Source organism: Mobula birostris, chromosome 29 (genome assembly GCF_030028105.1).
Source record: "Mobula birostris isolate sMobBir1 chromosome 29, sMobBir1.hap1, whole genome shotgun sequence".
NCBI lineage: Eukaryota > Metazoa > Chordata > Chondrichthyes > Myliobatiformes > Myliobatidae > Mobula > Mobula birostris.
Window position 1 is genome coordinate 21,685,585 of NC_092398.1, and position 22,779 is coordinate 21,708,363.

A 22,779-nucleotide genomic window follows, 5' to 3' on the forward strand; every position below is an offset into this window, starting at 1 on the left:
TCTCCCTCCCAACCTTCCAATCCCCCTCCCTTTCTCCTTCACTCATCCCACTTTCTTCCTCCTCTTCACCCCCTTCTCTCCCCTCTCCCTTACCTCTGTCACCTCCACCCTCTCTCTCTCTCCCCTTCTGCTCATCCAATACCCTTCTGAAACCTATCTCCATGACTCCGTCTCCCCCAATCTTCCTCCCAAAATCCCAATCCCCTCTCTCTTCCACTTACACTTCCCTCTCTCTAACCATTATCCCTCAATCTCTCCTCTTTCCATCCTTCTATCTCTGCCCCTCTCTCTTTCTCTACCCTCCTCCTCTCTGCCCCTCTCTCTCACCCCCGTCACCTCCACCCGCTCTCTGCCCCCCCTCTCTCAACCTTCTCCCTCTCACCCTCTGTCATCCCCACTCTCTCCCCAATCTCAATCTCCTCTCTCCCGCTTCCCTCTCTCTCCTACCCCTCCTCTACTTCTCCCCCTCTCTGTCACCCTATCCCTCTCTCCACTCTCCTCCCTTAACATCTCTCCCTCCCTCTCGCTTCACATCTTCTCCTCCCACTCCCCTCTCCCTCCCCTCACCTCTAGGAGATAGAGGATCTCTTAGCCCTCCTCCCCTCTCCCTCCCCTCAGCAAATCTCTTCACCACTTCCCCCTCCCTCTTTCCCATCCCTCTTCTGCTTTCTCACTCCCCCATTCTCTCCCCCTCACCCCATCTCCCGCTCTCACCTCCTCCCTCACCCCTCCCTACTCCCCATCCCCATTCCGCTCCCTCCATTTCTATCCCCACCTCTCCTCCCTCTCCGCCCCTCCCACTGTCTCGCTCCCCTTTCCCTCGTCCCCCCGTCTCTCATCCTCTCTCACTCTCTCTGTTGCCTCTCTCCCTCAATCTCCTTGCCGCCTCTCCCCTCCTGGACTTCCCTCCGCCTCGCCCGGGGAGGCCTGGGACTCACGTTTGTGCTTCCCACCCGCCTCCTGGTCCTCCTCGTCGGGGTCGATGTCCTCAGCCTGGGTGATCCAGTCCAGGTAGCCCCTCAGGTCCTCCTCCATCTGCTGGCGCTCCCTCAGTTTCTGGAAGTCCCCGCGCGCCTTCGCCTTCTCTCGCTCCTTGGAGAACTCGCTTCACGCGGTGGGTTCAGGGGAGGGGGAGGAGTGGGCAGAGGGGGGTCGGTCACGTCATGTCACGTTCACGGCCCCTCCCGTACCTCACGCCCCCACCCGAGAGAGGAAATGGGAAAGGGGGAGAGGTTGAGAGAGATTGAGTTAAAAGGGGGAGTGGAGGGGATAGAGAGAGGGTGTGATTGAGGGGAGAGGGAGAGAGGGGTGTAGGGAGGGGAGAAGGGGAGAGAGGAGTGGAGAGTGTGAGAAGGAGAGAGAATGGGGAGAGGGAGGGGGAGAGAGGGAGGAAATGGTGGTGAGGCAGAGAGAGAGGAGAGAGGAGGAAGGGGGAAGGGGAGAGAGGGCAGAGGGGGGATGAGGAGGAGAGGGAGAAAGAGATGGGAGGGGTGAGAAGGGAGAGAAGGAGGGGAGAGGAAGAGTGGGGGACTGGGGCAGAGAGAAGTAGAGGGGGAGTGAGGGAGGGAGAGAGTGTTTGAGAGCAGGACACAGGACAGAAAGTGTGGAGAAGGAAGGAAGGAAGGAGGAAGGAGAGGTGAGGGAGGGATCAGGATTAGTCGAGGAGAGAGGGGGAGAGAGATGGGACAGGTGGAGAGAGGGAGGGATGGAGGGAGAGAAATGAAAGGGGGGAAGAGAGGGACAAAGGGTGAGACAGAGGGGGAGAGATGGGGAGAGAGGGGTAAACTGGGTGCGGGAAGTGGGAAGGGGGTAGGAAGGTGAAGGGGCAAGGGAGGAGGCAATAGACCGATGTTGGAGGAGAGGGGGAAGGAAAGGGGACAGAGATGGGCAGGGGGATTGGCTGCAGTACCTGAGCGGGGTGTAAGGGGAGGGTCCCGAGAGGGAGGGGGGTGCAGTATTGGGAGGGAGTGTAAGGGAGGAACCTGAGAGGATACTCACCCACTCAACACTCCCAGCACCAGGTTGAGGACGAAAAACGAGCCGAAGATGACGAGGCTGACGAAATAAACCCAGGGTAGCTCGTAACCCATGGCATCTTGTGTCTGAGGGGCGAGGCAGGGTAGGGGGAGAGAGGAAGGGTGAGAGAAAGAGAGGGGAATGGGGGGGAGAGAAAGAAGGGAAGAGAGTGTGAGAGGGGATAGACAGAAAAAGAGAGGGGAGGTAGAGGGGAAAAGAGAGAGGGAGACATGGGGAGAGATGGAGAGAGGAGACAGGGGAGGAAGGGAATGAGAGAAAGATGGGTAGCAGAGAGAGGGAGAGTAGAAGAAATGGGGAGGAGATAACAGAAAGACGGAGGGAGCTGTCTAGGCATGAATGAGATGTGAGTTAGAGTACTCCCTCCCCATCTCTGCCTCCCTTCCTATCTCTCTCACGCGCCTTCCCTCCCGTTCCCTCTCTTTTCTCTCCTTCTCCCTCCCTCTCTGTCTTCACTATCACCCCTCTCTGTCCTTTGCCCCCTCAATTTCCCTCCTCCCTCTCTTTTCCCCCTCAGAACTTTCTATAGGGGTATGATTGAGAGCATCCTGACTGACTGCATCACTGCCTGGTATGGGAACTGTACCTCCCTCAATCGCAAGACTCTGCAGAGAGTGGTGCGGACAGCCCAGCGCATCTGTAGTTGTGAACTTCCCATGGTTCTGGACTTTTATAAAGACAGGTGTGTAAAAAGGGCCTGAAGGATCATTGGAGACCTGAGTCACCCCAAACACAAACTGTTCCAGCTGCTACCATCCGGGAAACGGTACCGCAGCATAAAAGCCAGGACCAACAGGCTCCGGGACAGCTTCTTCCACCAGGCCATTAGACTGATTAATTCACACTGACACAACTGTATTTCTATGTTATATTGACTGTCCTGTTGTATATAATATTTATTACAAATTACTATCTGTCTCTCTCCTTCCTCCCTCTCTCCCCTCCCCTTCTCTTTCCCTCACCCTCTATCTCCCTTCTCTCACTCTCCCTTCCTGTCTCTTCCCCTCCCTCTTTCCCCTCTCACTCTCTCGCCACCTCCCCCCCTCTCTCTCTCATCTTCCCTCACCCTCCCACCCTCTCTTCCTCCTCACTCCTCCCCAGTGAGAGATGGGACCTGGTGAGGGATGAGAGATGGGAAACCCTCCCTTTACCCTGTAGTGTGGGGGGCAGCGAAAGGCCACGAGGGAAAGAGTGAGGGGTTGCAGGAAGGGAGGGCAGGGTTGCGGGGAGGCAGGGGAAGGTAGGAAGGAAGAGAGCGTCAGGAGGGAGGGAAGGGGAGGGGAGAAGAGGGAGGGAGTGATGGATGGACAGGGAGAGAAGCAAATGTTGAGGAAGCCGGAGAAGCCAAGAGAGGAATAGAGTGGAGCGAGAGGAGGGAGAGTGATCCTCACCCAGTACAGGATGTTGCTCCACCTCTCCATGGAGGGGAGTGAAGGATGGAGGGGTGCAATGGGTAGGGGGTCTCACTCTCACCCAGTACAGGACATCGGTCCACCCCTCCATGGTGATACACTGGAAGGAGGGGAGTGAGGGATGGAGGGGTGTAGGGGGGTATGGAGGGGAGGAGAGAGGATGGAGGATGGGAAGGAGAGAGGATGGAGGATGGGGAGGATGGAGGATGGGGAGGATGGAGGATGGGGAGGATGGAGGATGGGGAGGGGGTCTCACTCTCACCCAGTACAGGACGTTGGTCCACCCCTCCATGGTGATACACTGGAGGGAGGGGAGTGAGGGATGGAAGGGTGTAGGGAGGGATGGAGGGGAGGGAGGGATGGAGGATGGGGTAGGGAGGGGAGGATGGAGGATGGGGAGGAGAGAGGATGGAGGATGGGGAGGGGGTCTCACTCTCACCCAGTACAGGATGTCGGTCCACCCCTCCATGGTGATACACTGGAGGGAGGAGAGTGAGGGATGGAGGGGTGTAGGGGGATATGGAGAGGAGGGAGGGATGGAGGATGGGGTAGGGACGGGAGGATGGAGGATGGGGAGGGGAGGGGTCTCACTCTCACCCAGTACAGAACGTCGGTCCACCCCTCCATGGTGATACACTGGAGGGAGGGGATGGAGGGGGGTAGGGAGGGGAGGATGGGGAGGGGAGGGGTCTCACTCTCACCCAGTACAGGACGTCAGTCCACCCCTCCATGGTGATACACTGGAGGGAGGGGAGTGAGGGATGGAGGGGTGAAGGGAGGGATGGAGGGGAGGGAGGGATGGAGGATGGGGTAGGGACGGGAGGATGGACGATGGGGTAGGGACGGGAGGATGGAGGATGGGGAGGGGAGGATGGAGGATGGGTAGGGGGTCTCACTCTCACCCAGTACAGGACATCGGTCCACCCCTCCATGGTGATACACTGGAAGGAGGGGAGTGAGGGATGGAGGGGTGTAGGGGGGTATGGAGGGGAGGAGAGAGGATGGAGGATGGGGAAGAGAGAGGATGGAGGATGGGGAGGATGGAGGATGGGGAGGGGGTCTCACTCTCACCCAGTACAGGACGTTGGTCCACCCCTCCATGGTGATACACTGGAGGGAGGGGAGTGAGGGATGGAAGGGTGTAGGGAGGGATGGAGAGGAGGGAGGGATGGAGGATGGGGTAGGGACGGGAGGATGGAGGATGGGGAGGGGAGGGGTCTCACTCTCACCCAGTACAGGACGTCGGTCCACCCCTCCATGGTGATACACTGGAGGGAGGGGATGGAGGGGGGTAGGGAGGGGAGGATGGGGAGGGGAGGGGTCTCACTCTCACCCAGTACAGGACGTCAGTCCACCCCTCCATGGTGATACACTGGAGGGAGGGGAGTGAGGGATGGAGGGGTGAAGGGAAGGATGGAGGGGAGGGAGGGATGGAGGATGGGGTAGGGACGGGAGGATGGACGATGGGGTAGGGACGGGAGGATGGAGGATGGGGAGGGGAGGATGGAGGATGGGGAGGGGGTCTCACTCTCACTCAGTACAGGACGTCGGTCCACCCCTCCATGGTGATACACTGGAGGGAGGAGAGTGAGGGATGGAGGGGTGTAGGGGGGTATGGAGGGGAGGGAGGGATGAAGGATGGGGTAGGGATGGGAGGATGGAGAGGGGAGAAGGGAGGATGGGGAGGGGAGGAGGTCTCACTCTCACCCAGTACAAGACGTCGGTCCACCCCTCCATGGTGATACACTGGAAGACGGTCAGCATGGCGAAGAAGAAGTTGTCGAAGTTGGTGATGCCGCCGTTGGGACCCTCCCAGCGGCCCCGGCACTCCGTCCCGTTCACCGTGCACTGCCTCCCGTTACCGGAGAAGGCGCAGGGCAGCGGTTCCTCCTCTGCCAGGATATCTTTCGGAGAGGCGGTGGGGGGTGGGGTGGAAAACAGGGTCAGGGCTCAGGAGTCGTCCAGCCACCATCTCTGGGAGTAAAGGATTTCCGCTCCTCCTCTCCTCTCCATCCTGAAAGCCTCTCGTCCAGTGGTCCCTCACTGCCCCTCCGCCCCCTCCTTCCTTACTGCCTCCCTTCCCTCTCTCCCTGCACCCCTCTCACTATCCCCTCCACCCATCCCCGCAACAACACTCCCTCCCTCTCCTTCCCCCTTCCCCTCCCTCCCTCTCCTTCCCCCTCCCCTCCACACGGTCCTCTTCCTCCTTCCCCACTCCTACGTTCTCGCTGCCCCTCCCCTCCTGCCTCACTCTCTCCTCACAGCACCTCTGCCCGTTGCTCTCTCCCCCTCCAACTTTCTTTCCTTCCCCTCCCACCTCTCTCTCCTCGTCATCCCCGCTCCTCCTCTTCTGGTGTAGTAACACGTATTGTGCAGCCTTCACCTTTGCCTCAGTCCTCCCCACCTCCACCCTTTGCCTCTCCCCCTCGCTGCCAGACTCGCCCCCACTCACCCTGTCCAATGTAGTAGCAGGTCTTGTGGAGCCTGCCGATGAAGAGCTCGAGGCCGATGATGGCGTAGATGATGATGACGAAGAGCACCAGCAGTGCGATGTGGAGCAGGGGCACCATTGCCTTCATGATGGAGTTCAGTACGATCTGCAGACCTGGGGGACAGCGCGGAGTGGTCAGAACCCCAGGCACCATACCGGCCTGGCACTTCTCTTAAACATCGAAATCAAGCTCACACGCACCACTTGTGCTGGCAGCTCGTTCCACTCTCTCATGACCCTCTGAGTGAAGAAGTTTCCCCTCACGTTCCCCTTAAACCTTTCACCCTTAACCCATGACCTCTTGATGTAGTCTCACCCAATCTCCATGGAAAAGGCCTGCTTGTATTTCCCTATCTATACCCCTCATAATTTTGAATATCTCTATCAAATCTCCTCTCAACCTGCTATGTTTTAAAGAATCAGTCCTAACCTATTCAATTTTCTCTTCACCTCAATCCTTCCCCCTCCTCCCCTTTGCTCCCCCTCCACCCTTATAATTCAGGTCCTGCATCCCGGCAACATCCTTGTAGATTTTCCCTTCACTCTTTCAACCTTGTTTACATCTTTCCTGTAGGAAGGTGACCAAATCTGCACACACTACTCCAAATTAGGCCTCACCAACGTTTTATACTATTTCAACATAACATCTCATCTCCTGTACTCAATGCAATGACTTATGAAGGTCAATGTGCCAAAAGCTTTCTTTACAACCTATCTACCTGTGACACCACTTTCAACATATTATGGACCTGTATTCCCAGATTGCTTTGCTCTACCACACTCCTCAGCGCCCTCCATGTCACTGTGTAAGAGCTACCCTGGTTGGCAAAACATTGTACTTGTCTACGTTAGATTCTCTTTGCTATTTTTCAGCTAGCTTTCCCAGCCGACGCAGATCCCTCAGCAAGAGGAGAAGATGGCGGCGTGACGTAGCTCGCAGCAGCCACTCCAGTGGTGATGCCTGTTATTTGTCAAGTAAGGTGCCGTGCACAATCCTGATTTGATGGAGACGGACGTGAGAGCATGGAGGAACATCTGGTGAAACTTCTGAAATGCCTGCTTCACTGCTGCTACTGTGTGGTCCAGAATCTCCAGAGGGGAAGGCCCCGAGTCCTCGGCTTTGCTTGTTGCTCGGCGGCCGGGGCGGGGTCGAAGCGCTCAGCAGAGGATGATGCTTGGAGAGGCTGTGTCGGAGGGGCTGGTCGGAGGCTCGAAGTTTTCGGACAGACTCAGAGTCCGCTGCGGTTGGGTGCTTCCAATGCATCAGCAAGTTGTCGGTGCTTGGAGGTTCATGGCAGGGAGAGTTTCCCCCTTCTGCCACCTGCGTGAGATGGTGAGTCGATCAGGACATTGAGACTTTTTTTTAACCGTGCCCATGATTTGCTCTTTATCAAATTACGGTATTGCTTTGCATTGTTGTAACTATATGTTATAATTACTGTACGTGGTTTTGTCAGTTTTAGTCTTGGTTTGCCCTGTTTTTTTTGTGATATCATTCTGGAGGAACATTGTATCATTTTTTAATGCATGCATTTCTAAATGACTATAAATGAGGACTGAGTGTCCTCATAACCTGATCTAATCTAATCTAATCTAAACCATGATAGACTTCCTCACTCTCCACTGCACCCCCAATCTTGGTGCTATTTCCAAATCTGCTGATCCAGTTAGCTACATTATCATCCAGATCATTGATATAGATGGTGAATAACAAAGGACCCAGCACTGATCCCTGCGGCACACCGCCTATCACAGGCCTCCATTCAGAGGGGCAAACATCTACTACCACTCTCTGGCTTCTCCCACAAAGCCAATGTCTAATCCAATTTATTACCTCATCCTGAATGCTGAGTGATTGAACCTTCTTGACCAGCCTCACATGTGGGACCTTGTCAAATGCCTTACTTTAGTCCATGCACACAACATCCACTCCCTTGCCTTCATCCACTTTCCTGGTAACTTCCTTGAAAATCTCTGTAAGATTGGTTAGACATGATCTACCATGCACAAAGCCATGCAGACTATCCTTAATCAGTCCATGTCTACTTGTATATTTGATCCATTAGAATATCTTCCAATAACTTTTCCACAATGAGTGTTGGACTCATTGGACTATAACTTACTGGTTTCTGTTTAGAGCCTTTTTTAAACAGCCGAACAACACTGGTTATCCTTCAATCTACTGGTACCTCTCCTGTTGCTAAGGATGTTTTAAATATCTCTGTGAGGGCCCCAGCAATTTCTGCATTTGCTCCCTTAGAATCTGAGGGAACACCTCATCAGGCCTGGGGGTTTATCCACCCTGATTTGCCTCAGTGTAGCCTCCTCTGTAATCTGTATGGCATCCATAAAGTTGATGTTACTTTGCTTCACTTCTATAGACTCTGTATCTGTCTCCTGAGTAAATACAGATGCAAAGAATGCATTGAAGATCTCCCCCATCTGCTTTGGCTCCAACATGGATTACCGTTCTGCTAACCAGATCATATGACTTATTAACTTCAAACTTCCTGCATAATCACTCAAAGAGTTGAACTGCATGTGCATATAACGAAAGCTGTATAACTCATCTCCTTCTACTTTAGGCCACAAACTTATCAATCACCCCTGCTGTGGACCATCTGGAGGTCCAAGACGCCGACTTCTACAAAGAAGGATCCGTTTGCTCCACGACCGCTGGACTAAGTGTGTAAGTGTAGGAGGGGACTAAGTGCAAAATAACAAGGAAAAAAAGTGGTGAGTTAGTGTTCATGGGTTCAATGTTTGTTTAGAAATCAGATGGCAAAGGGGAAGAAGCTGTTTCTGAATTGCTGAGTGTGTGTCTTCACCTCTCTGTACCTCCTTCCCCATGGTAACAGTGTGAAGAGGGCATGTCCTAGGTAGTGGGGGTCCTTCCAAGGATGCCTTTGCCAGAAACCATCCTGACACAATCCACACTTACCAGACTATTTCTGGTACATCGAAATTGGCCTTTCTCCACTTTAGAATCTTGACCCACAGACCAGACCTGTCTCTTTGCATATTTACTTTGAAACTAATGACACTGTGATCACTGGATGCAACATGTTCCCCTACACAAACATCTGTCACCTGCCCTGTCTCATTCCCTAATGGCAGATGAAATATCACACACTCTCTTGTTGGGACTTCTATGAACTGATGAAGGAAAGCTTCCTGAACACATTTGATAAACTCTATCCCGTCTAGTCCTTTTACAGTATGAGAGTCCCAGTCAATATGTGGAAAGTTAAAAATCACCCACTATGACAATCTTATCTTTCCTACAACAATCTGCAATCTCTTTACAAATGTATTCCTCTAAATCCCTAGGATTTGTTGCGTGCTCTGTAATTATGGCCCCATTAACGTGGTCATACCTTTCTTATTTCTCAGTTCCACCCATAACACTTCACAAGTTGAGTTCTCCAGTCTGTCCTGACAGAGCCCTGCTGTGACATTTTCTCTGACTAATAACACCACCCCTCCTCCTTTAATCCGTCCCACTCTGTCATGTCTAAAACAACTGAACCCCAGGGTACTGAGCTGCCAGTCCTGCCCCTCCTGTAAACCAAGTCTCAGTAATGGCTACAACGTCATAATTCCAGGTGTTGATGCAAACCCTGAGCTCATCTGCCTTTCCTACGATACTTCCTGCATTGGAATATACACAGCTCAGGAGACTAGTCGCACCATGCTCAACCTTTTGATTCCCGACTTTGTCTGAGATCTTCCCAACATCTGCCTCCACAACCTCTCCACTAACTGTTCTGGCACTCTGCTTCCCATCCCCCTGCAATTCCAGTTTAAACCCCACCGTGCAGCACTAACAAACCTTCCCACTGGGATATTAGTCCCCCTCCAGTTCAGGTGAAAACTGTCCCTTCTGTGCAGGTCCCACCTTCCCTGGAAGAAAGCCCAAAGATCCAAAAGTCTTATGCCCTCCCTCTTACACCAACTCCTTAAATATATTGTTGATTTTACATTTTTTTTTATGTATTGTGCTCAACGTTCCCCCTAATTTTTGTATAACTGCGCAGATCAACCGTTCCTCTGCGGAGGAAATTTTTACACAGACTGAACCCTGCACAGCTCTTTAATACAACATTAAGAAGAAAATTCCAGCTGCATGGCAATGAAGGCTACGTGTGTGGGGGCACCTCAGCCACTGTGTGGCCGCGAGGGAACAGTGATTGCACTGTACCGCTGCCGTAAAGCCACGAATTTTGCGATTATAGATCGGTGATCGTGAATGTGATTCTGGGAAACTCTTGCAGATGAGTCCGAGCCGATGGAATCGTGAGACAGCAGATTGATCTGATCAGGAGAGTTTAAGAATGGAGGATATCGGGGGTGGGGCAGTGACAACTCTGGGGAGACCAACCAGTGCAGAAGTGATGGCTCCACATCGGAACTGTGGAGGGTATACCAGCCTTAAGAGCGACACCTGGCCAGTGTAAACTTCTTTTCCTGGACATGAACTCTCCTCTCCTTTGACTGCTCATGGAAGGTCAGGAAAGCCTAGTAGGTGTTTGCACAGGTATTCAGTTGTGTAAATTCAGGTGTTTGTTGTTGAGAGCTAATAAAGGTGTTTTGTCAGCAAATACAGATCAGTGTTGTTCAAACTGATCGTTATTGCTGAGAGTTAATACCTGTACAATTTACCAGCGAAGCCCAGGACGCAGCCCAGCCTATCACAGTGACAGCCTCTTCTCCATCTACACTCCCCCCTACCTCAGTAAAGGAGTCTGCGTAATAATCAAAGCCCCCCCCACCCAGACATTCTCTCGTCTCCCCTCTCCCATTGGGCAGAGGATACAAAAGTCAGAAAGCGCGTCCTACCAGGCTCGAGGACAGCTTCTACCCCACTACTATCAGACTATTGAACCGTTCACTAGTTGGACTCCTGGCCTTGCAATCTCCCTCGTTATGACCTTGCACCTTGTTGTCTGCCCGCAGCACACTTTCTCTGCAGCTGTTACACCTTGTTCGGCATTCTGTTATTAGAACATAGAACAGAGAAAACCTATAGCCCATTACAGGCCCTTCGGCCCACAATGTTGTGCTGACCATGTCGCCTACTCGAGAAGCTGCCTAGAATTTTCCTACCGCATCGTCCTTGATTTTTCTAAACTCCATGCACCTATCTGAGAGTCTCTTAAAAGACCCTATTGTGTCCACCTCTACCACTGTCGCCGGCAGTGCATTCCACACACCCACCACTCTCTGTGTGAAAAACTTACCACTGACATCCCCCCCGGACCTACTTCCAAGCACCTTAAAACTATGCCTCCTCGTGTTATCCATTTCAGTCCTGGGAAAGAGCCTCTGGCTATCCACATGATCAATACTTCTCATCATCTTATACACCTCTAACAGGTCACCCCTCATCCTCCGTTACTCAAAGGAGAAAAGGCGAAGTTCACTCAACCTATTTTCATAAGGTATGCTCTCCAATCCAAGCAGCGTCCTTGCAAATCTTCTAGATTTTATCTTGCAATCAATCTCCTATTGTTTTACCTTGTTCTACCTCAATGCACTGTGTAACCCTCTCATTCCCAGGATCACTCCTGTGAACCTCCTCTGGACCCTATCCAAGGCCAGCATGTGTATTGGGAAGTTAAATCAGGATGGGACTTACACAGTGAATGGCAGGACTTTATAGTGAGAGCTGTAGAAGAGAGAGAGACCCAGGGACATGGTTCCCTAAAAATTTAGACATTGTGGTGAACGAAGTGTTTGCCAGGCTGGCCTTCATGGGACGGGACACTGGGTACAGGAGTTGGGACGTCCCGTTACACCTGTACAAGACGTCGGTGAGGCCACACTCGGAGTATTGTGAACAGTTCTGGTCACCCAGCTATGGGAAGGATGTCATTAAGCTGGAGAGGGGGCAGGAAAGATTCACCCGGATATTCCCGGGACTGGAGGGATTGAGTTATAAGGAGAGGCTGGACAGGCTGGGACTGTTTTCACTGGAGAGAAGGAGGCTGAGAGTTAAACACAGGAACAAAGCCCTTCAGCCCACAATGTTGTACCGAGCCAATTAATTTAGTAATCAAGTGGCCCTTCACAATATTCCACCATTTTCCTCACATTCATGTGCCTATATAATTGTCTCTTAAAAGTCCTTAAAGTATCAGCCTCGACCACCACCCTCTCTGTAAAACACTTGCTCCTTATGGAGGTTTATAAAATCATGAGGTCACAGTCTTTATCCCCCAGGATAAAACACAAGTTTAATGTGAGATTTAAAGGGGACCAGAGCGGCTGATTTGGCACATGGGAATTGAGTAGAGGGGGTGATGTAGGCCAAGGAACTCTGGATAGAGTTTTAACGGAGGAGTGGGAGAGAGTGGGCAGACTTACTGGGGACCCCCGAGACCAGGCGGAGGGGTCGCAGCACCCGGAACGCGCGCAGGGCCTTCACGTCGAAGCCTCCAGCCTTCCCCGCCATGTGGTGGCTCTGCCCTGGGGTGTGAGTCAATTTCTCCAGGGCAACGCTGAATAACCTGTGAGGTGAGAGGGGAGAGAGAGGAGGAGGAGAGAGGGGAAGGGAGGAGGCAGTGAGGGAAATGGGGAGAAGGGGCGGGAGGGCAAGACGAGGGGAGGAGGTAGGAAAGGAAGAGAGAGGGGAAGAGTGAGGGGAGGAGGAGAGGGGAAGGGAGGAGAGGAAGAGGGAGGGGATGATGGAAGGGGGGAGGGGAGGGAGGAGTGGAGGGGAGAAGGGGAGGAGAGAGGGGGGAGGCGAGGGGTACGGAGGTGAAGGAGAGGGGAAGGGGTGGAAGGGAGGGAGGAGGAGGAGTGGGATGCAGGTGGGGGGTGCGGAGAGGGAGGAGAAGCAGAATTAGAAGTCCACTCAGCCCCTCTCTCTCCTGCTACCCCCTCTTTTCCGATGTAGAAACATTCCCACAGCTGGAAGTGGAGAGGAAAGGAGGGAATTCCAGGGCAACCCGGAACAGTGTGGAGGTGGGGGTGGAGGGACCGTTGGGGCAATGGAACCACCGGGAAGTTTGAATCCTCCAGGAGATGCCTCACCCGACGATGACAATGACGAAATCCAGCAGGTTCCAGCCGTTCCTCACGTAGGCTGTGGGGTGCATGACCAGTCCATAGGCGACGATCTTCAGGAAGGTCTCCACCGTGAACACGATCAGGAAAATATACTCCACCTGCTCCTGGAGAGAGGCGAAAGGAAGGAGTCAAAGAGTGTTCCCTTATCGCCGCCCCTCTCGCCGCGTGGCGCTCTCTCCTCAACACCCCTGACGTCATTGAGTACCGTTTCCGAAACCAGAGGACGTCCCTGTTAAAAGGTCTCGGTGCAGATGCTGAGAGGCGGATTTAATTACAGTGGGGAAGGATTGTCTTCAGAAATTGGGTCAACGTTGTCCTAGCCTCCTGAGCTGCCCCCTGCCCCCGCTAATCTCCAACTGTCCGCACTGTTTGTTAATCCGCTTAACCACTTAGCATCTGAAATGTCAATTCCCCTCTCCCGGAATTGCGTGTCTGGGGATCACAGAGGGAGCCCCACGCTGTGCGAGGGAGCTCTGCTCTGTGGGAGGGGTGGTGAGGGAGCCCATACTGTGGGAGGGGTGGTGAGCGAGCCCTGTGTAGTGGGAGGAGAAATGACAGAGTCCCATAGTGTGTGAGGAGCGGTGAGGGAGCCTCACACTATGGGAGGGGCGGTGAGGGAGCATCACACTATGGGAGGGGCGGTGAGGGAGCCTCACACTATGGGAGGGGCGGTGAGGGAGCCCTGTGTAGTGGGAGGAGAAATGAGGGAGTCCCATAGTGTGTGAGGAGCAGTGAGGGAGCCTCACATTATGGGAGGGGTGGTGAGGGAGCCTCACACTGTGGGAGGGATCATGAGGGAGTCTCACACTGTGGGAGGGATGGTGAGGGAGCCTCACTATGGGAGGGGCAGTGAGGGAGCCTCACACTGTGGGAGGGGCGGTGAGGGAGCCCATACTGTGTGAGGGGTGGTGAGGGAGCCTCACACTGTGGGAGGGATGAAGAGGCAGCTCTGCACTGTGGGAGGGGAGGAAGTGTCACACTGTGGGAAGTATGGTGGGGGAGCCCGCACTGTGGGAGGGGCGGTGAGGGAACCTCACACTGTGGGAGGGATCATGAGGGAATCTCACACTGTGGAAGGGATGATGAGGGAGCCCCACACTGTGGGAGGGATAGTGAGGGAGCCTCACACTGTGGGAGGGATAGTGAGGGAGCCCCACACTGTGGGAGGGGCGGTGAGGGAGCCTCACACTGTGGGAGGGATGAGGAGTGAGCCTCACACTGCAGGATGGGTGGTGAGGGAGCTCTGCACTGCGGGAGGGGAGGGGAGAAAGTGTCATACTGTGGGAGGGAGCCCCGTACCGTGGAGGGGTGAGGAGGGGGCTCTGTACTGTGGAGGGGTAGTGATGGAGCCCCGTACCTTGGGGGGGTAGTGATGGATGCCCGTGCCATGGAGGGGTAGTGATGAAGTCCCGAGCTGTGGGAGGAGTGGGGAGGGATCCCCGTGCTGTGGGAGGGGTTGTAAGGAGGGCGACCTGTCAAAGGTGACGTGAGGGAGCTCTGCCATGGGATGGGTAGTGAGGGAGTGAGGGAACACTGTGGTGTGGGAGGGGAGGTGAGGAGGGAGCACCACGCTGTTGGAGCGGTGGTGAGGAGACAGCATCGTGGTGTGGGGGAGGCGGCCAGGATGGAGCCAGGAGACCTGAACGGGGTGAAGGGTCAAGGACAGGGTACACGTGGGGTGGAGGGTGTAGCTGAGGAGCCCCAGCCGCTCCTGTCTACATCAATGGTACTGAGCTCGAGAGGGTGGAGAGCCTCAAGGTCCTTGGTGGAAATCACAAGGAAGCCTGCCTCGGCCCAACCACATACACATCATGGGCTAGAAAGCTTGCCGACGCCTCTGCTAAAGGTTAACGAAATTTGGCATGTCCCCATCGACCTTTAGCGATTTTTATTGATGCACCACGGAAAGCATCCTATCCAGATACATCACGTCTCAGCACAGTAACCGCTCTGCCTGAGATCGCAAGAAACCGCAGAGAGTTGTGGACACGGCTCAGCACATCACAGAAACCAGCCTCCCCTCCATGGACTCCGTCTACATTTCCCTCTGTCTCGGTAAAGCAGCCAACAGAATCAAAGACCCCACCCACCCTGGACATTCCCTCTTCTCCCCCGTCCCATCCGGCAGAAGATACAACAGCCTGAAAGCTCGTCCCACCAGGCTCAGGGACAGCTTCTACCCCACTGTTAAATGGTCCTCCTGAACATTAAAATGGATTCTTGCCCTCATAATCCCCCTTGTCACGATCTTGCACCTTACATTTACCTGCTCTGCACTTTCTTTGTGACTGTGACACTTTATTTTGAATTCTGTTATTGCTTTACCTTGTTCTACCTCAATGCTCTGTGCAATGATCAGATCGGTATGAACAGAGAGCAAGGCAAGATTTTCACTGTGTCTCAGTACATGTGACAATAATTAACCAATACCAATCAAGGTTCAAAAGAAGGGTGGCCAGGAGGATTAGGGGTTAAGTGTAGGTTAACCATGGGGTTAGGGGTCATGTGGATTCACAAGGGGCTAGGGGTCATGTGGGTTCACCATGGAGGAAGAGTCAAGTGTAGCTTGACCTTGGGGTTGGGCTTGTGTAGATTAATCATCAGGGTAGGGGGTCATGAGGGGTCACCACAGGATTAGGGGGTCAACTCAGGGATCAGGAGTCATGTGGGTTGACTGTGGGATTGGGGAGTTGCGTGGGTTCATGAAGGGTTGGGGGTCCTGGGTTCACCATGGGGTTAGGGGTCGAGTGGGGGATGAGAGTAGGGTTAAAGGTCAGGTGCGTGCACTCACCAGGGTGTGGTTGACATTGTTGGAGTCGTCCTCGGGGAAGGGGATGTGCACAGCGAGGGCCACACAGTTAGCGAAAATAGTCAAAAGGATGAGGATGTCGAAAGGTCTGTGGGTCGGTCAAGGAAAAGCAAAGGCAGACGGAGAACAAAGGGGAGGGATTCTGAAACACACACACACACGCACGCACACACACACACACACAGCTAAAGTCTTCCCTTGTCTGACCCCCAGGAGTATATGATGGTACGGTGTGGAGGGAGTTTCACTCTGTGTCTCAACCCGAGAGTGTGTGATGGGACGGTGTATCTGACCCTGGGAGTGTGTGATGGGACGGTGTATCTGACCCTGGGAGTGTGTGACGGGACGGTGTGACGGGACGGTGTGTCTGACCCTGGCTGTGTGTGATGGGACGGTGTGGAGGGAGCTTCACTCTGTGTCTGACCCCGGGAGTGTGTGTTGGGATGGTGTGGAGGGAGCTTCACTCTGTGTCTGACCCTGGGAGTGTGTGATGGGACGGTGTGTCTGACCCTGGGAGTGTGTGATGGGACGGTGTATCTGACCCTGGGAGTGTGTGATGGGACGGTGTATCTGACCCTGGGAGTGTGTGACGGGACGGTGTGACGGGACGGTGTGTCTGACCCTGCTGTGTGTGATGGGACGGTGTGGAGGGAGCTTCACTCTGTGTCTGACCCCGGGAGTGTGTGTTGGGATGGTGTGGAGGGAGCTTCACTCTGTGTCTGACCCTGGGAGTGTGTGATGGGACGGTGTGTCTGACCCTGGGAGTGTGTGATGGGACGGTGTGGAGGGGGTTTCACTCTGTCTGATCCTGGGAGTGTGTGATGGGACGGTGTGGAGGGAGCTTCACTCTGTGTCTGACCCCGGGAGTGTGTGATGGGACGGTGTGGAGGGGGTTTCACTCTGTCTGACCCTGGGAGTGTGTGATGGGACGGTGTGTCTGACCCTGGGAGTGTGTGACGGGATGGTCCCGCAGTGGTGCTGAAGGATTCTTCCACTCGACAAGGCTGATGCAGGCTCTCCGGATCGGGTTGTTCAGGGTGAGGCAGTAGAGGGCGCGGGGGGCTCGGTTCCCTGTGGAGCCCCCCTGCGACTTGCTCCGACCGTGTTGGAGGCGCCTCCGGTGGGCCGGCCGCGGGTGCTGCCCGGTGATCCGTGAGGGTCCGACATCTCGGCTTCCAGGGGCCAATCGCACGGGGATCCCTCGCTGGGGTCGGGGGAGTCCACGGGGTCCTGGGAAGGGCTGGGGGACTGATCGCCTGTGGGGAGGGGAGAGGGTGTGGTTAGTGACCCCACTGGCATCTGTCCTCATCTCTGTGAGCCCCGCGCTCCCCTGCACCTCTCCTTGTGTCCATGACCTCCTCCCTCCCCATCTCTGTGAGCCCCCTCCCTACACTACACCCCTTCCATCTCCGTGACCCCCTCCTTCTCCTGCACCCCCCATCTCCATGACCCCTTGCCCTCCCCTGCACTCGTCCCCATCTCCTTGATCCCTTCCTTCCCCTACACCCCTCCCCATCTCCGTGACCCCCTCCTTCCCCTGCACCCGTCCCTATCTCTATGATCCCCCCTTCCTCCCCTGCACCTATTCCCATCTCCGTGACCCCCTCCTTCCCCTGCACCCGTCCCTATCTCTATGATCCCCCTTCCTCCCCTGCACCTATTCCCATCTCCGTGACCCCCTCCCTCCCCTGCACCCATCCCCATCTCCTTGACCCCTTACCTCCCTCAGACCACTCCCGGTCTGTGTGGCTCCCTCCAGCCCAGATCCATTTCCCGCTCTGTCTTTAACTCCGCTATGAAGCTGCCCCCACCCCACCCTGAACTCACCTTTCTGCCTGTGATCTGTGGGATCACTCCTGTGCTCCGCTTGGCGATCCCACTGGGGACCCTCGGAATGCCTTAAGGGTCCAGGTTCACCTCTGCCCACTGAGGCCCGTTGCTCGAGTCCAGCCTGAGACTGGATCCTGGCCGGAGAGACCCTGGTCTGCAGGAATCACCTTTCCCAATCCCCCGGCTAATTCTGGCTAATTCCGGCTGCTTGATCCGGCTCAAGGGAACTTGGCGGCCAAGGAGGCCCCTCCCTAGTCCCACAGCGTCTCTGGGGGAGGCACGGGGAGGGGCAGAGGGTGAAGGCTGAGGAGTGGGTGTGGCGTTGGGGGGAGAGAGAGAGGAGGCAGAGACCAGAAGACACAGGGGCAGAATTAGGCCATTCGGCCCCATCGAGTCTGCTCCACCATCACATCATGGCTGATTTATCATCCCTCTCAACCCATTCTCCTGCCTTCTCCCCGTGACCTTTGACACCCAAACACTTGGCCTCCACAGCCGTCCGTGGCAATGAATTCCACAGATTCACCACCCACTGGCTAAAGAAATGCCTCCTCATCTCTGTTCTAAATGAACATCCCTCAATTTTTGAGGCTGTTCCTTCTGCTCTTGAACCACCTCTCCCCCGCCATGGGAAATACCCTCTCCACATCCACTCTGTTTAGGCCTTTCAAACATTGGATGGGTTTCAATGAGATCCTGACTCTCATCTTTCTAAACTCCAGTGAGTACAGGGCCTGAGGGGCCTGAGCCATCAAACACTCCTCACACGTTAACCCTTCCACCCCGAGGATCATTCTTGTGGAGGGGGGGAAGAGGGGAGACGGAATAAGAGTTGGAGGGGAGGACAGAGGGAGGACTGGAGGTGAGGAGAGGGGAGACAGCAGCAAAGTTGGAGGTGAGGAGGTACCGGCAAGAGACGGAAGGTGGGAGGTGAAGAGTGATGGGGGAGGACGGAGAGGGAGGGGAGAGGGTGTGGGGCAGCAGGGTTGGAGGGGAGGAGAGGTAGGGGTGTTACAGAAGGAGAAAGGGATGGGAGGAGTGGCAGGGGAGGAGAGAGGGCAGAGGATGGGGGAACCGAATTTGGAGGGGCAAGATGCGGAGTTGAGGGTGTGAAGAAGGGGAGGGAAGAGAGGGGAAGGTGAGGGAGGAGGGGAGGGGAGTGTGTGGGGTGAGGGGCAGCGTGATTCGGAGAGTAAGGGGAGTTGGCGATGGTGGGTGTGGGGTTTACAGAGGGAAGGAGGAGGCGAGAAAAGGGAGGTGGGAGAAGCAGAGGGGAGGGAAGGGGAGGTGATAATGGGAAGAAATGAAAGAGGAGAGAGGACCTACCCTACGCTATCCAGCTGATCCTTTTCCCTCCCCATCCCCCCCCCCCCCATCATCCTCCTTTAACAGACCACCCCTCCCACCCCACACACACTCACCGCTCTCCCTCCTTGACTGGAACATGTCTGTAAGAACCTTCCTGAATTTCGATGTGGGGAGACGGATCTCTCGCTCGAGCCTCGAGCGTTAACTTGCACATCCTACGTATATTGATGTCTTGTCTCCGTCCCTGCTCCAGGGATGGCCAGCCCACCCCCTCCATTAATCCCACTCTTATAATCCGCCCGCCGCCTGGGAATACGGCTCGGCAGCAGATTAATCCTGTCCTAGGGGAGGAGGGTGGGGGGCGTGTGCACGATTCTTCACCACCGGCTCCTCTCCCGGTTCCCATGTTCAGTGCACGGACTGGATTCTAATCTGTCTGCAACTGGGATACGTCAGTGCATCTGTGGTCCACATTCCCAGCTCAGTGTTCTACCCTGCATAATTCTCCTCTCCATATTTCTCACCTCCCTCCTTCTCTCGCTCCATATTTCTTTTCTCCCTCCTTCCTTCACTCTTTCCTCCCTTTCTCTTTCCCTCGCTCCATACTTCTCTCCTTCCCTCTCCATCTCTCCTGCATTCCCTCTCCCAATTTCTTCCTACATCTCTTCATATTTCTCCTCTCCATCCTTCAGTCTCCATATTTTTCTCCCTCCTTCCCTCTCTCCATATTTCTCCTTTCTCTCCTTCCCTCAATCCATGTCCCTCCCTCTATATCTCTCTACTCTCCTTCTCTCTCCATGCATCTCCCTCCCTCTCTATTTCTCCTCTCCTTCCCTCTCTCCATATTTCTTCCTGTATCTCTTCATATTGCAACTCTCCCTCCTTCTCTCTCTCTCTGCTTTGTCTTCTCCCTCTCTCAGTCCCCTCTTGCCATCTCTTTCTTCCCTCTTTCCCTCTTTCATCCCGGAGATCTATCCTGGGCCCAGCATATCCATGCAGCTACAGAGAAGGCACGACAGCGACCACATTTCATTCAGAGTTTGAGGAGATTTGGTATGTTACCAAAAACACTTGCAAAATTTCTACAGATGTACCTTGGGGAGCATTCTGACTGGCTGCATCGCCGTCTGGTACAGAGGGGCCACTGCACAGGATCGAAAGAAACTGCAGAAAGTTACAAACTCAGCCGGCTCCATGAAGGTCATGAGCCTCCCCAGCATCCAGGACACCTTCAAGGAACAATGCCTCAAAAAGGGAAAGGCCTGCGCTCTCCCTTTCTCCCCTCTCCATTTCCCTCCCCACTTCCTTCACTTTCTGCTGCTCTCCCTCTCACCCCTCACTGTTTTTTTTATTATTAGGTGAGTGAGAGGGAGCCTGGAGAAGGTTTGCCAGACCCAGGCCTGGTTTGACTTGCAAGGACAAGGTTCAAGAGGCTGCACTTGAACCTAAATTGAGATTTGGAGATGTCATAAGGCGGTGGCTGGGAACAGACCCAAGTGCAAGACACAAACACTGACAAGACTAGGATACAGGGTGAAAGCAAGGACATTGACACGAAAACTGGGAACCTGGAACAGGACTGGACAAGAGAGCTAGGAGCCCGGGCTTGGACTCCGAGCCAGAGACTGGACAAGGACCCAGTACCTGGGTCTTGCCTCTGGCTTGGACCCCAGAACTAGGCAAGGACGAGGCTTGGCAGGCAGGCAGGACGAGGCTGGAGTCTTCAGGCTTGAGGTGAGGCTTGGCAGGAGGCTAGAGTCTTCAGGCTTGAGGTGAGGCTTGGCAGGAGGCTAGAGTCTTCAGGCTTGAGGTGAGGCTTGGCAGGAGGCTAGAGTCTTCAGGCTTGAGGTGAGGCTTGGCAGGAGGCTAGAGTCTTCAGGCTTGAGGTGAGGCTTGGCAGGAGGCTAGAGTCTTCAGGCTTGAGGTGAGGCTTGGCAGGAGGCTAGAGTCTTCAGGCTTGAGGTGAGGCTTGGCAGGAGGCTAGAGTCTTCAGGCTTGAGGTGAGGCTTGGCAGGAGGCTAGAGTCTTCAGGCTTGAGGTGAGGCTTGGCAGGAGGCTAGAGTCTTCAGGCTTGAGGTGAGGCTTGGCAGGAGGCTAGAGTCTTCAGGCTTGAGGTGAGGCTTGGCAGGAGGCTAGAGTCTTCAGGCTTGAGGTGAGGCTTGGCAGGAGGCTAGAGTCTTCAGGCTTGAGGTGAGGCTTGGCAGGAGGCTAGAGTCTTCAGGCTTGAGGTGAGGCTTGGCAGGAGGCTAGAGTCTTCAGGCTTGATGTGAGGCTTGGCAGGAGGCTAGAGTCTTCAGGCTTGAGGTGAGGCTTGGCAGGAGGCTAGAGTCTTCAGGCTTGAGGTGAGGCTTGGCAGGAGGCTAGAGTCTTCAGGCTTGAGGTGAGGCTTGGCAGGAGGATAGAGTCTTCAGGCTTGAGGTGAGGCTTGGCAGGAGGCTAGAGTCTTCAGGCTTGAGGTGAGGCTTGGCAGGAGGCTAGAGTCTTCAGGCTTGAGGTGAGGCTTGGCAGGAGGCTAGAGTCTTCAGGCTTGAGGTGAGGCTTGGCAGGAGGCTAGAGTCTTCAGGCTTGAGGTGAGGCTTGGCAGGAGGCTAGAGTCTTCAGGCTTGAGGTGAGGCTTGGCAGGAGGCTAGAGTCTTCAGGCTTGAGGTGAGGCTTGGCAGGAGTCAGGAGTCTTCAGGCTTGAGGTGAGGCTTGGCAGGAGGCTGGAGTCTTCAGGCTTGGGGCTAGGCAGGAGGCTGGAGTCTTCAGGCTTGGGGCTAGGCAGGAGGCTGGAGTCTTCAGGCTTGGGGCTAGGCAGGAGGCTGGAGTCTTCAGGCTTGGGGCTAGGCAGGAGGCTGGAGTCTTCAGGCTTGGGGCTAGGCAGGAGGCTGGAGTCTTCAGGCTTGGGGCTAGGCAGGAGGCTGGAGTCTTCAGGCTTGGGGCTAGGCAGGAGGCTGGAGTCTTCAGGCTTGGGGCTAGGCAGGAGGCTGGAGTCTTCAGGCTTGGGGCTAGGCAGGAGGCTGGAGTCTTCAGGCTTGGGGCTAGGCAGGAGGCTGGAGTCTTCAGGCTTGGGGCTAGGCAGGAGGCTGGAGTCTTCAGGCTTGGGGCTAGGCAGGAGGCTGGAGTCTTCAGGCTTGGGGCTAGGCAGGAGGCTGGAGTCTTCAGGCTTGGGGCTAGGCAGGAGGCTGGAGTCTTCAGGCTTGGGGCTAGGCAGGAGGCTGGAGTCTTCAGGCTTGGGGCTAGGCAGGAGGCTGGAGTCTTCAGGCTTGGGGCTAGGCAGGAGGCTGGAGTCTTCAGGCTTGGGGCTAGGCAGGAGGCTGGAGTCTTCAGGCTTGGGGCTAGGCAGGAGGCTGGAGTCTTCAGGCTTGGGGCTAGGCAGGAGGCTGGAGTCTTCAGGCTTGGGGCTAGGCAGGAGGCTGGAGTCTTCAGGCTTGGGGCTAGGCAGGAGGCTGGAGTCTTCAGGCTTGGGGCTAGGCAGGAGGCTGGAGTCTTCAGGCTTGGGGCTAGGCAGGAGTCTGGAGTCTTCAGGCTTGGGGCTAGGCAGGAGTCTGGAGTCTTCAGGCTTGGGGCTAGGCAGGAGGCTGGAGTCTTCAGGCTTGGGGCTAGGCAGGAGGCTGGAGTCTTCAGGCTTGGGGCTAGGCAGGAGGCTGGAGTCTTCAGGCTTGGGGCTAGGCAGGAGGCTGGAGTCTTCAGGCTTGGGGCTAGGCAGGAGGCTGGAGTCTTCAGGCTTGGGGCTAGGCAGGAGGCTGGAGTCTTCAGGCTTGGGGCTAGGCAGGAGTCTGGAGTCTTCAGGCTTGGGGCTAGGCAGGAGGCTGGAGTCTTCAGGCTTGGGGCTAGGCAGGAGT

The 22,779-nt window shown here is 55.2% G+C and overlaps 1 protein-coding gene across 1 annotated transcript in view; it reads right to left on the reverse strand.

Moving 5' to 3' along the window:
• LOC140190285 (voltage-dependent L-type calcium channel subunit alpha-1D-like) overlaps window positions 1–17,116 on the reverse strand; it is a 52,183-nt gene extending 35,067 nt beyond the window's left edge. Inside the window, 9 exon segments of the mRNA XM_072246885.1 lie at window positions 939–1,105; window positions 1,999–2,102; window positions 5,154–5,350; window positions 5,899–6,051; window positions 12,304–12,446; window positions 12,973–13,112; window positions 15,800–15,903; window positions 16,805–16,944; window positions 17,100–17,116. Of these exon segments, the coding sequence (XP_072102986.1) occupies window positions 939–1,105; window positions 1,999–2,102; window positions 5,154–5,350; window positions 5,899–6,051; window positions 12,304–12,446; window positions 12,973–13,112; window positions 15,800–15,903; window positions 16,805–16,944; window positions 17,100–17,116 (1,165 nt within the window).
• Between the last annotated feature and the right edge of the window lie 5,663 nt (window positions 17,117–22,779).